The sequence below is a fragment of the Mastigoproctus giganteus genome, chromosome 6 (genome assembly GCF_048544385.1).
Source record: "Mastigoproctus giganteus isolate SK-2022 chromosome 6, ASM4854438v1, whole genome shotgun sequence".
NCBI classification, from domain to species: Eukaryota; Metazoa; Arthropoda; class Arachnida; order Uropygi; family Thelyphonidae; genus Mastigoproctus; species Mastigoproctus giganteus.
Window position 1 is genome coordinate 111,276,999 of NC_143580.1, and position 12,894 is coordinate 111,289,892.

Sequence of the window (12,894 nt, forward strand, 5' to 3'; positions counted from 1 at the left end):
AATAATGGCGTGAAAAATGACGTATCACATATGGCCGCAGTCAGTGTGTTGTCTAAGCTGGCAAAGAAAGAATAAAGATGCCATTATCACGAGCTAGTGTGACTGCTGCTAAATTTTTTGTGTGTTGAACGGCCATCGAGGATCAATAATACTTTGTCATCATAACTGGGTTTTACGAATTCAATGAAAAGTTAAATCCAATTTAAGAATAACCCACTTGTGATCCATCCACTCTCAGCGTACAAATTTTGTGCCAGTAGGAATATTGTAACTGTGTGTATACATATATATATTTGTAAAATAATAAGAGAAGTTTACCTCAATATACGTAGAACATATTGAGCATTACAGCTCTGGTTCATACCACATATATATACACGCACACACATTATATTTACGTATATATATTCTATTTATAATATTGGGCTTATATTCTTTTTTCTGTTTTGTTCTGCTTATACTGACAGAGATATAGGAACGTTATGGTCCCAGTGGATCATGATATTTACAGTCCCCCAACAAAGTTTGCTATGCCGTTCCATTTCATCATACTTTCTTCCCAGCATTGATATTTAATTTATTATTATTCATCAGAGCGATGAATACTATTTGCTACATAATCGCAAAACTTACACAAAATTTACAAATTAGTTGTATAAACATCACTGCTGGTAATTAGCAATGTTTTTTTTTTTTTATATTGCCCATATAATCATATTGAATCTATTATTTTGAGACTGTTCAAATCATTAGTTTTTTTAATTGTTTTCTGCTTTCAGTTTTTTCTTCTCTTATATATTTCTGTTTTCCTTTTCTCTTGTTCTTCTAGATTGTGCACACTTCAGCTTCATATTTGGCGTTAAATTTTCATTTATATTACGATAAGTAACACTCTTCTTTAAGGCTTTAATCCATGCCTATACTCATGTTTTTCATCCAACAAATCGACCACAGAACACACAATTTACAGACATCATATACAGCGCAATATGGCCTAAGTAGCTGATGTGTCTAAAACCCTACAACAACATGTATTTTAGCCATCAGCTAGAAGGGAAAAATATAGTCTTTGGTTCTCTGGACTGTGGATAGCCCTGTTTTATTTAAGCTGTCTGGAAATTTTACAGTGTATTTATCAAACAAATTCCAAAATTTCTCAGACAATGTAGATCCTGCTTGGCGTAGAAACAGGTCTGGGAGATGGACCACGAAACCGTAATATCACTTTTTGACACCGTTGCCATTCTTACGTCTGTCGTTGGCATTAGCAACCTGAAAGGTCAACTTCTGTAAGCTGAATCATGTAATTCCCATTTGGCGTGCTTCAAGAACTAAAATGTGATTCAGAATTTCTTCTTTATGTTTTTTGGTGGAGCTTTCAAAATGTTGTGCAGATTATTTAGTGTATACTTACTTGAAGCCTGTGAGAGGAGTCGGCCAGCACATGCTCGAAGAGGTTCCAGTCCACGAAGGGTCACATTGATTGTGATCTATGCAACCAGATCACTGGCACAATATCCCTCTAAATGGACGGTATATGACTCATGGACAACATCCGATCATCATGTTCCAGCTGAAACAGCCCATTGCTCGCTCACCAATAATCAGACAGATAATGCATAGATATGCCCTTGCCAAAGCGGACTGGAACCTCTTCAAGCAGGTGCTGGCCAACTCTTCTCACAGGCTTCAAGTAAGTGATTTCCAAGCACTAAATCCAGACCAAAACTAATGTGCTGTCACAGACATGAGCACATTGGCCTGCAACATCTACATCAAAAGGAAGACCCCCCAAACCGGGTGCAGTCCTTTGGTGGAGCCCTAAGACGCAAAGTAAATCACAGACGAAAAAATTTCCAGCGCGCTCGCAGATCATGGCCAGAGGGTGAAGAAAAGCCCTCAGGCAGCAGTATATGGAAGTTTCGAATACTTACACCGCATTAATTAGGAAGCGCAAACGAAAATCATGGGAAGACCTTGTTTTTACTTTTCGCAACTCGGATCCCTGGGAGGTAGTTTTCAATGTCACCATCAACAACCTCCCCAGAGGTGAAGTGATTCTATTCACAAAGGCCCCTCTTGGAACTATGACCACGAGTTGGCACGCATCGATGAATAACATACTTGATGTAATATTCAAACAGCCAGCTGCCCCATTCACTCCGCAGCAAATACAACTGTGCGAATACAATAAAAGTTACACCAAGCAACAGCAGGAGCCTCCATTCACAGCCGAAGAATTCAGTATCGCATCTTCAAGACAGAGACAGAAAATCATCACCGGAACTAGATTACTAGAACAGGAAATTGTGAAAAAAGTGGCAGAGTACAATCCAGAGCTCCTTAATCTCTTTAACCATTGTCTCCAGCGTGGCTGGTTGCCAACAGACTGTAAAATGGCGAACATCAGGCTAATTTTGAAAAATTATAGCAAACCCCATGACCAACCAGGTTCATATAGACCCATCACTCTCCTGTCGGTAACAAGCAAGTTGTTTGAGCATCTTCTAATACAAAGAATAGAAACATATTACAACAATGCCAACTTACTGTCCCAAAATCAATACGGATTCAGAAAGTTTCGTTCCATTGTTGACGCCCTAGAGAACATGAATGAAGGTGCAAAGAGCACGGACAGAAAAAAATTTAGCTATCTCAGTGGACTTTGCTGGGGTGTTTGACGCACTCTGGTGGTCAAACGTCCTCGGCAGACTCCGTACAGCAAATCTCCATAGCAACATGTACCAATGCATAAAAAATTATCTATCACGGCGGAGCATAACCATCAGGACACCGTATAGCAAAGTTACGCACTAAATCAACAGAAGATGTCCCCAGGGGTCTGTCCTAGGCCCCCTACTCTGGAACATCGTACTTGATGAGTTCCTTCTGGTCCAGGCATAACCACCTGGAAATCTCACTAGTAAAGACAAATTCCTCCTGCTTAAAGGCTCTCTGAACTTAGCGAGGCCACCAGAAATCAAATTCCAAGGGAGAACTATCCGGTTAACAACCGAGATGAGATAGCTTGGAATGATCTTGGAGAGGAACCTGTCTTTCATACCAGACCTAAAATATCTACATACCAAGATTCGAAAATATACTGCAATCGTGGAAAGAATCGCACGTCGGGACTGGGGATTGAAGCGACGCGCGCTCATCCTCTTCTATAAGGCTATGTTCACTCCCATAACCACCTGTGCATCCGGTATTTGGTTTTCAAAGGTCACCACAGAAGTTAACAAGATAAAGCTTGACTCGATTCAGCGCGTCATTCTACTCACCATCACCAAGGCCTGCTGCACGGTCAGCACCCATGCCTTGCAGGTGCTGGCCGGCATGCTACCTCTAGATCTAGAAATAGTCAAATGTGGTTTGCATTATATGTTTTCCAAAGGTAAAGCCATCTCCTGTCTGAATTTTACCACTGACACCTGAAATAACATCAAGGTCCAGAAGAAGCGGCTCACTGAATACTTGCATTAGGTCTGGCAGGCTAGGTGGACACTCTATAAAAGGAGAAGTCACCAGAAAATTCATTCCTAAAATAGCAGCAGTATACCCGAAATCTCTCACATGGTTCTCTTCTGGCCTATACGTCACCTTTTTGTTAACTGGCCATGGATCTATCAGAGGAAAGGTCGCTGCACTTGGGATCACCGAAAACCCACAATGCCTCTGTGGTTCCCTCGAAAGTTGGGACCGCCTGATGTACGAGTGCGAAAATATGAAGGTTTGAGATGCCTCCTCCTGAGTAGAATACGTTACCTTCCTAAAAACCAAGAACAGCCCGTCCTCGAAAGAGAAGCAGACTATGTCACCTTTACGCGCAATGCACAGGATTTATTCGCACGGCGGAAAACCCTACCATGTATATACTCACTATCTGGATCATCATCTAAACCAAGAGAAGACCACCTATAGTTTGGGAATCAATGCCAGAAAATGAGACTACACCACCACCAAATCTGAGAAGATCCAATACAGGACAGCCACAGCTGCATTTCTATTTATATCCCTACTCACTTAGACACGAAAGCGGACTTTAACTACCAAACTAGACATCACCACTGAGATTGATATTATGATCGGACCTGAATGAAAAGAGTAAGAAGATTATGGCAAATGGCGATCGCGCTTGTGCTCCCTGGTGCAGCAACTTTTCTCCCACTCCTATCCCCTAATTTCGCCTGATGGATGCATTCCATTGTACCTGGGAGATACCTTTTTCTTCATCCCACATACTTCTACCTGTTCCCGCCCTTTCTTGACTTTAAAGCCCACACACTAACTTTTTTTTTTTTTTACATTGGTCTCTGTCAGGAAGTTTAGACGACCTGGCAGAGACTATCCAGAGAATGATGGGCAGACTGGCTACCTCCTGGCGGTGTGTGCGGGTAACGTGGGGTCCCTGAGGCCAAATGCCAGGACACCCAACAGAATACTACGTATTCAACACAGAACACTTTTTGTTTTCCACCCCGTGTGGGGAGGCCCTCTCTCTCTTTTGGGAAAGTGTTTTCTCTTCTGTTATTTTAATCAGGTCTCGTTCCATTATATCTCCTTTGGAAATGTTTGATGTAGAATAAGGAGTAATTTTTTTTATATGAATCCTTAAAAAATCAGTCAGCGTTAGCAAATAATCCGATCGATTCAAATAATACCACGAATATCTCCTGATTCAATTTTTTACCATTTCAGGAGATTCAGTCTCAGTTTCCCAACATTTTTAACGAGAAAAGTAGAAAGCTTATTAACAGACTTATCCGTTAGAGAATATTATAAGGATAAATAAAAAGTCATGTTCGCTAATGCTCTTTCTCATTCTCTTAGGGGAGTAATGGTAGAGTAAATTTTATGTTGCCTTTGGTGAGAAGAATTCGAGAAAATGCTTAAAAATCTATATTTGATTCCTGGAGTACATTTTACCTTCCAGGTTGCCGACCAACAAACCTGAAAGCAGGAGCAATGTCTCTTTGATCACCAGCGTAGATTAAAATTTGAAACAAAAGAGGAAAAGTGAGAGGTGGTTGTTTTTCCCTGGCTATTACTTGCTTATTTTTGAGTAAAATAACCAGATATGAAACAAAACGGATCTCTATTTCACAAAAGGCTCTATATTATTACGCACTGAAACTCTCTAAGCCATCAGAAAAGGCTAGTTTTTGTGACAATCGATCTTTATATCAATTCAATATGTATTTTGAGTGATCGCTTTTGACACTTTTCACACCTTACAGGATTTAGGATAAATGAACACACATAATACGTTAGGCTGCGCAGCTTTAGTAGTAATCAACAGATTTAGTGTACTAAAAGTAATTATGATTTTTTTGAGCTTGCCAAATTTTGTAATCATAGGGGAATGGGGATTGAACAGAAAATAGTAAAATTATTAAAAGATCGGAAAGTCATAAAAGCAAAACAACACTGATTAGAAGAAATGATGAAATTGAAAGAAGTTGAGTAGAATTTGGTGCAATTTTTGTGGGATTCTACCAAATTCGAAAGAATATAAGTAGTGATTCTAATGAGACTCTTTGAATTTTTTTATTTAGCGTTAGCATCAGTACAGGCACATGATACAAAAAAGCAAGCATCAGCACAAAAAAAAAAAAAACCTTCCTATTTCACTGATTCGTTCGTTCCAAATGTTTCTCTAGTTCTGCCTTGAACTTATTTAAGCAATCAACATCTTCCACAACAACAGATGGAAGTTTGTTCCAACAATCAACTATCCGATGGCTAAAGGCAAACTTCCACACATCTATTCTACAATTGTCTTTCCTCAGTTTGAATCTATGCCCCCATCAGGTTTGTAATCTGAGCAAGAGGTAGAATCCCATCAGCATTGAGCCTGCTCAACCCATTCGAGGCCTTATACACCTCAATCAGATTGCCTCGCAGGTGCCTAGTCTCCAGCAGCGGCAATTTGCAGAACTTAAGCCATTCTTCATTCACCAATCTTGTTGCCCTTCTCTGTACTCGTTCTAGCAACTCTACATCCTTCCTAAAATGAGGCTTCCAGACCTGTACGCAGTACTCCAGGTGTGGCCTGACCATTGCCTTATACACGGGGGCAATCACCTCCTTGTCCCTGCTAGCAAAATTTCTGTATATCGTTGAAAAGACCCCATGACCTACTCTGGCAGCTGTCTGCACTGTCAGAATAATTCGTATCTGACTGCACAATTACCCCCAGGTCTCATTCATTCTCCACTACTCTGAGTGTAACACCACCCAGTTGGTACATTTCTCTGGAGTGACTGCTACCCATATGCAGTAGTTTGCATTTGTCAATGTTAAACTTCAGTTGCCATTTCTCAGCCAGCTACCCAAATTTCCAGATCCTGTTGCAGCAGCATACTGTCATTACTGTTATTAACAACCCTGCCAACCTTTGTATCATCTGCAAACTTTGACATTAAGCTTGATATACCTTCATCAATATCATTGATAAATATATAAAACAACAATAGGCCCAACACCGAACTCTGAGGGACGCCACTAATAACATTAGTCCACGTAGAGCAGTATCCATTGATTACCACTCTCTATCTTCTCCCACTCAACCATCCTTTTATCCATTGTAGCAGCTTACGCTTGATGCCATACTTCTCCAATTTGTACAGCAGTCTTCCATGTGCAACAGCATCAAAAGCTTTCCTGAAATCAAAGTATATGATATCAAAATTGTTTTTTGCATCCAGTTCCTTTGTGACCATGTCTGTAGAAATAAAAGGCCGACGCTAGGGGTGTGCAATTGAGGCACTTGCCACAGGCGCCGCCTAAAATAGGGGCTGCTAGATACGCTACTGCATATATGTGTGTGTTAAGATACGATATGAATTAGGCGCCGTTACGAGGTTTTTCTCATGCGCCGCAAATTCCAGCGCCAGCCGTGGAGTACGAGATTCTTAAACTTGCAGCCTCGACCATTACTGTGGGCCGGCAGCATTCCTTTCATATTTCTCAGTGAGAAATAGAGAAACCTGCTCAAAAACTGATTCGCCAATGAGTGAAATTCTTGACCTAGTATCTTTGTTCGTTGGATCCCTCGTAGAAAACCACAGTTAGTATAATTGCCGTCCTCCTCTTTACTGAGTGAAAAAGGCCCGAGTTCGAATCTCGTCAGTCACGCGTGAAATTTTATGGGCTTTGTCACATCCTGGCTGAGTTATCGGTCTCAAAAACAGTTATCGCTGTTTTGTTCCCTCCGGAAAGTCGGGTTTTTCTTCCAGCAAACAGGAAAATCGATCACAAAATATTCACAGATATATATTGACAACGCTTCGTGACCTTAGTTGCTTTGGCGATTAACACACACACACTTTAGGAATGAGGAATTTAATTGTCGGAATTTTAGGTGGCTGCTCAAGTGGCAGAAAATTTAAGGAGTATCTGTCAGCTCCTTTCAGACATGACAATATCTGGTGATATTGAGCCTTCCATTTATGACACAACGGCGTGTGACTGTTTTAGCAGTTGCGTACAAACACGAGTTCTATAAAATAGGAATCTGCATTATGTCTTTTTGACCGGTGAGTCTGTGCTCTAATTTATCTTTCTTAATTGCAACTCATTTTCCCCATCTCAGATTCTTGCAGAAGTTTGAGTGGGTATGTCTGCAGTTTGTCCTGCGTTTTTAGTTTAAATGCTCATTTGATCCACAGAGCTGGCTCTTCCCTTGAATACGTTTTGGGAATCCCAGAATTTCTGGCATTTGCAGCATTATGTTGGATTTCGAATACGATCGTATGACAGATCAAATAATCTCTCTCACTATACTCTGGCGAATTATTGAACTGAAGGATGGTTGGTTGCTGATTGGTTGTTATACTGCGAGGTTTCTGGGGGAGATGCAGTTGACAGTAGGGACCCAATGGTCATCCTGTAAGTTGTCTGTCTGGAGTCTGAGTCAGGACGAATATTCTCTACTGGATTTAGGTGTTCCATTACTGCTCCTGTTTTGCCACAGGACAGCAGTTTATTTCAGAGAGCACGGGACTAATATTACTTAGGAGCCAAGTGGTTAAGAATTTGGCGTATTACTTTTCTTAACAAACGAAAAACACAGTTTCTCTCAAAGAGAGAGAGAGAGAAAGAGATGTTTCTCTTTAAAGTCTCTTTTCTCTGATGAACACTATTATATATAGAGAGAATCACAGATTATATCATATTTTAAAATCACTGCGTCAGTGGACACTTTGGCACCTGTAGCCCCAAATAGTAAGGTATCGCAGCAGTAAATCAAAAAGAGCTGTAAAATCAGTAAAAAATTTATGACAGTCCAGCAATCTGGTAATGAAACAAATAAACCTTACTACTCTCTCTTTTTCTCTCTCTCTTTGATTAAAAAATAAGTAAGTTTATCTTTACCTCAAGGAATTGCGTGATGAGCCTAAATTATTGTTTAAAGCAGTAAATGGTCATTGAATTCAGCTGTCAAGTAACTTCCAACATTTCGATTATCTCAATTTTAGATTTTATCGTTTCTTATTTGCGGACACAGGTAACAGCGCGTTGAGTTCAAGATTTTATCTCCAGCTGTTCTCTTCCACGCGTTTTTTTTTTTTTTTAACTTTTTTTTTCTTTGCTTTTCTTATCGTCACAAAGACTATAAAAATCGCATCTCCGTAGAAGAACCGAGAGAAGCGGCTTTAGTTAGGAAGGCAATAAATGTGAAAAGATGAATTTGAGAGGATATTAATTTAAAGATTTCCGCGTTACAGCGTCATTAATATAATCCAGGAAAGAAGTGACCATCTGCTTCTTCAATAGAGATATATCACGTTTTATGGAATAAAACAAACACATCGATCCCAAATTAGGAAATTAGCAGAGGAAAATTCTAATAAAAAAAACACCTACAAGGGATGGTACAAAGACAACTGAAAAAGAGTTGTGGAGAAAGGAAGATGGGGAGACGGAAGAGCGGGAGGGGAGGATGAAATTAAGATGGTGTGAAAGGTACCTTTAATAGCATAATGGGGGGGGGGGAGAATGGGTGATTTTCAATAAAGCAAGCCTAAGAGACATTTATTATTTTGTGTTATACCTGTTCTGAAGTCTCCCATAATAATAAGAAAATTTCCATAAAAATGAATAAATAAATAATTTCACTGCTTTAAAGATACACTGAAGCCCTGTACAGTCACCATCCTCATGTTGCACAACTAAGCGAAAATGCTGAAGTAATCAACAAAGAATGCACTCTTTAAGATTGGAGGTAGTTTTCAGTAATGGAATTGTTGATAGCAAACAGCATAACATTTAGAACCTTGGGCAACTTCCTCCTCTTGGAAAAATGGCGGAGAAAAAGTGGATCCTTCATGAACTTGGAATGGCTTATTTGACAGAAAATTTTAATAAAAATGATACGGTGTTCTCTAAGACCAAAGTTATATAAGTCTTTTAAAATATCAAATCTCCAAGCCATTTCAAAACTTTTTGCCATATAAAAGACAACCGACACCTGGTACTAGCCTTTCGGGAAAGGATCGCGAAAGATATTGCCGACATAATAAATGGTTAAGTGTTGACCTGTTCCTAGGGAAACTACATTAGATCCTAGAAAGGAAAGGAAATCATTTTCTTCGAGTACTAGAAAAGGCGAATATTGACCATTTTTTCCAGGATTTTTGTACAAGGAGTTGGTCAAAGATATAGGACGATATCCAGAAACTCAAGTACATTCTATTGTAGTAAAACAGAGATAAGTAGATTCTGGTGAAAGATGTTTGCCTGAGAAATGGAAAGTGCCGCTTTAAGTTCTAGAACTGAATGTCCAAGCTGGAACCATTCAAAAGAATCTCGTGCCGCCATGAGCACGCGCGCGCACACACTTACTATACGCACAAGCATTGCCTTTCGCTCAGCAGAAAACGAAGAAAGATGAAGGATATGACACAAATGGAAAAGAATAGAATAAGAAAAAGGATATTACACGACCATATATTTATCCAATGCAGCCCAAAACAACCCACAAAAGGTAAAACGTCTTCAATTAAATAATAACAGTAAAGTTACAATATATCCAAAAACAATTTTATCAAGGCAGGAACAAGTTCAAAATGTAAATGTGTGGTATCAGAAGCCATTAGTTGATGGTTGTATCACTATGCAGAGGAAGGATCCAAACTGAGTTGACTTGCGGAAACGCTTAAGAAGAGAAGAACCAAAGAAATATAACGTCTGTTAAAAATCTGCTTGGGGTATTCTTGAAGAAAAATTTAGTTCATGAGGTCATCAAGACGACATATAAAGAATAGACGTATTTACATTTATGATGTGTAATACAGTTTGATTGCTTGCATTAATAGTGGGTTGAAATTCATCTTAAGATTAAAAATAGCGCTGCAGAAGTTATGACAAGCTTAGAAATTATTGCTAGAAGAAATGAGTAGTTCCAGGAGACAAGTTTTAAACCGTTGCTTTTAGAGGCGATCTTAGGCATCACCGAACAGTGATGTTAACTTTTTTTACGCGTATGAAATGCTACTTATATGTACAAAGATGGCAATTCATCCTTTTGAGGTGCATATCAAGGTGCGCTGGAAACGCAAGTTTTGAATCGAAGGTGACTACAAGATCTCTATGAGAGGTAACAACGGAAACTGGTACATATTCTAGAGAAGTATGCAATATGGTTGGTTTAAGTAAGCCAGAAACTTCATTAACTGACAGGTCTTCTGGTTTCACCAAACACAGTGATGACGACTTTTCCGATAAATGAAAACGAAATATTTATTAAAACGAAATTACAGCAACAAGGATATTCACGCGTAATGTGGAACAGGACTGACCAGAACTTGAGGGAATTGCCCATTGCGTTACATTGCAGGCTCTTTATTTTTTTTTATAATAAATATTTTTCTGTAATTACTTTATCTTGGATTAATTTCGTAGTGCAGCTATTTAAACAAATATATTCTCTATTAAATTTGATGAAGATCTTTTGAATGTAACCCAAGATGTGTATATAATAAAATATTGCCGATTTCTATTTGTCATCTTAATATATTTGGAACAGCCTGAAAAATGTTTCTAGAAAAGTAAATTTAAAATTTTGTGAAAATTCGTTCATGGAGTTGTCCAATCTAAAATATACACACTGGTTCAATTAAGTTCCCAGGTTCCCTTGATTGGACTATTCGTGTATATATGTGCTTTGATTATTTACAAGTATTCTGTTCATATAGAAAATAAGTTGCCTTAAATGTTTATTTATGTGCTAGCTCTTACGGTAAAATTTTATAGTATGAATCAGAGCTGTAATACTCAATATGTTCTACGTTGATAATAATATAAGTAAATTATAAGAGGAGTTAACCTCAATATAGTACGTGGAACACTTCCGTATGATACCCTCCAGAAATTAAAACGGAAAAAACGAAAAAATCGACAACTTACCGGTACATTAAAGTAAAATATAAATAATTAAAGTAAAATATAAATAATTAAATAATCAATTTAACACAATTCAAAATCAATTCAAAACAATTAAAATTCAAATTAACGCAATTAAAAGAATCTAACGAAAATCGTTTTGAATATTTTCGTTAGATTCTTTTAATTGCGTTAATTTGAATTTTAATTGTTTTGAATTGATTTTGAATTGTGTTAAATTGATTATTTAATTATTTATATTTTACTTTAATTATTTATATTTTACTTTAATGTACCGGTAAGTTGTCGATTTTTTCGTTTTTTCCGTTTTAATTTCTGGAGGGTATCATACGGAAGTGTTCCACGTACTATATTGAGGTAAAATTTTATGAATTTAAGAAATGTTTGCGATATATCTTCGATTTATTTATCTCAAAGTTCCAATTGAGGAAACTTTTGGGATGAGAATCACTCAAAAAGTAATTCCTTAGACTTATTTTTCAGCAAAGCTGTATTTATTCTACTGTTTATTATATAGGCAAATCCAGATTATAACTGTGTTATGGTCGACAGCATTATCCTCAAAGGTATTCAATAATCACTTATGGAAGTTTCCAACAGTTGCCTTCTCACACCAAAAAGAGAACATACCTTTATAGTAACAATGCTGTGGAGTAAATACTTTGATTCATTATATTTAGAGTGATGCTCGTATCTAAAAAGTATTCATATATGAAGTTGAGTTTACAATTTGGATAAATTACTATTTGTTTTCGTTGCAGGTTAAAGAAGATTGGAAATATGTTGCTATGGTGCTAGACCGCCTGTTCCTCTGGATATTCACGATAGCGGTATTAGTAGGGACTTGTGGAATCATACTTCACGCGCCCACATTGTATGACAGAAGGGAACCAATTGATGTCACACTCTCAGAGGTGGCTATAGCAACGGTTCACCACCATAAAGGACAGAAGTGGAGCTAAGCTGTATTGCTTATTTGTGAAATGACCTATAGGACACATCGGGGGCAAAAACAACGAAATATTTATAAGCCTAGCTCCACCGTGTGTCACTGATGGATAATGTTGAACCTTCCGAGCATAACTGCTGCCAAATAAAGAAAGTGGTCTAAGAAAGCAAAAGGTGCAACTGACTGTTAAAAAAAAAACATTTATCTAAGATCCAGAGATCGTTACAAACTTTTTTAAAAGCTTGTTTGCCCATTCTGTTCATTGCTATATACACGAAAGAAAGTTATTTTTACTGTTTCAATTAAATTTCTCTCTTTCTATATTTTCGGCGGCTTATTGGTGCAGCTTTTGGTGTAATTTCACTTATACGGCTTATGTAAAACGCCACAAACTGTTATAAGTGCTTATATTTATGTATTCACTACATGTATTGATATCGAGAGGTCCCTTAGATACACAGAAAGCTATACGATCGTTGCCACGCATTAGGACGAATACATTCAACCCTCCATTTGCTTGAAGGACTAGTGAAAGT

General features: G+C 38.1%; 1 protein-coding gene across 1 annotated transcript in view; it reads left to right on the top strand.

Annotated features, from left to right (window-relative positions):
* Positions 1 to 12,516, top strand: part of LOC150084509 (acetylcholine receptor subunit alpha-like) — a 483,889-nt gene extending 471,373 nt beyond the window's left edge. Inside the window, exon 7 of the mRNA XM_090375255.1 lies at positions 12,171 to 12,516. Coding sequence (XP_090231381.1) covers positions 12,171 to 12,371 — 201 coding nt within the window. The 3' untranslated portion in view covers positions 12,372 to 12,516. The remainder of the gene's footprint in view (positions 1 to 12,170) is intronic.
* Positions 12,517 to 12,894: the final 378 nt, after the last annotated feature.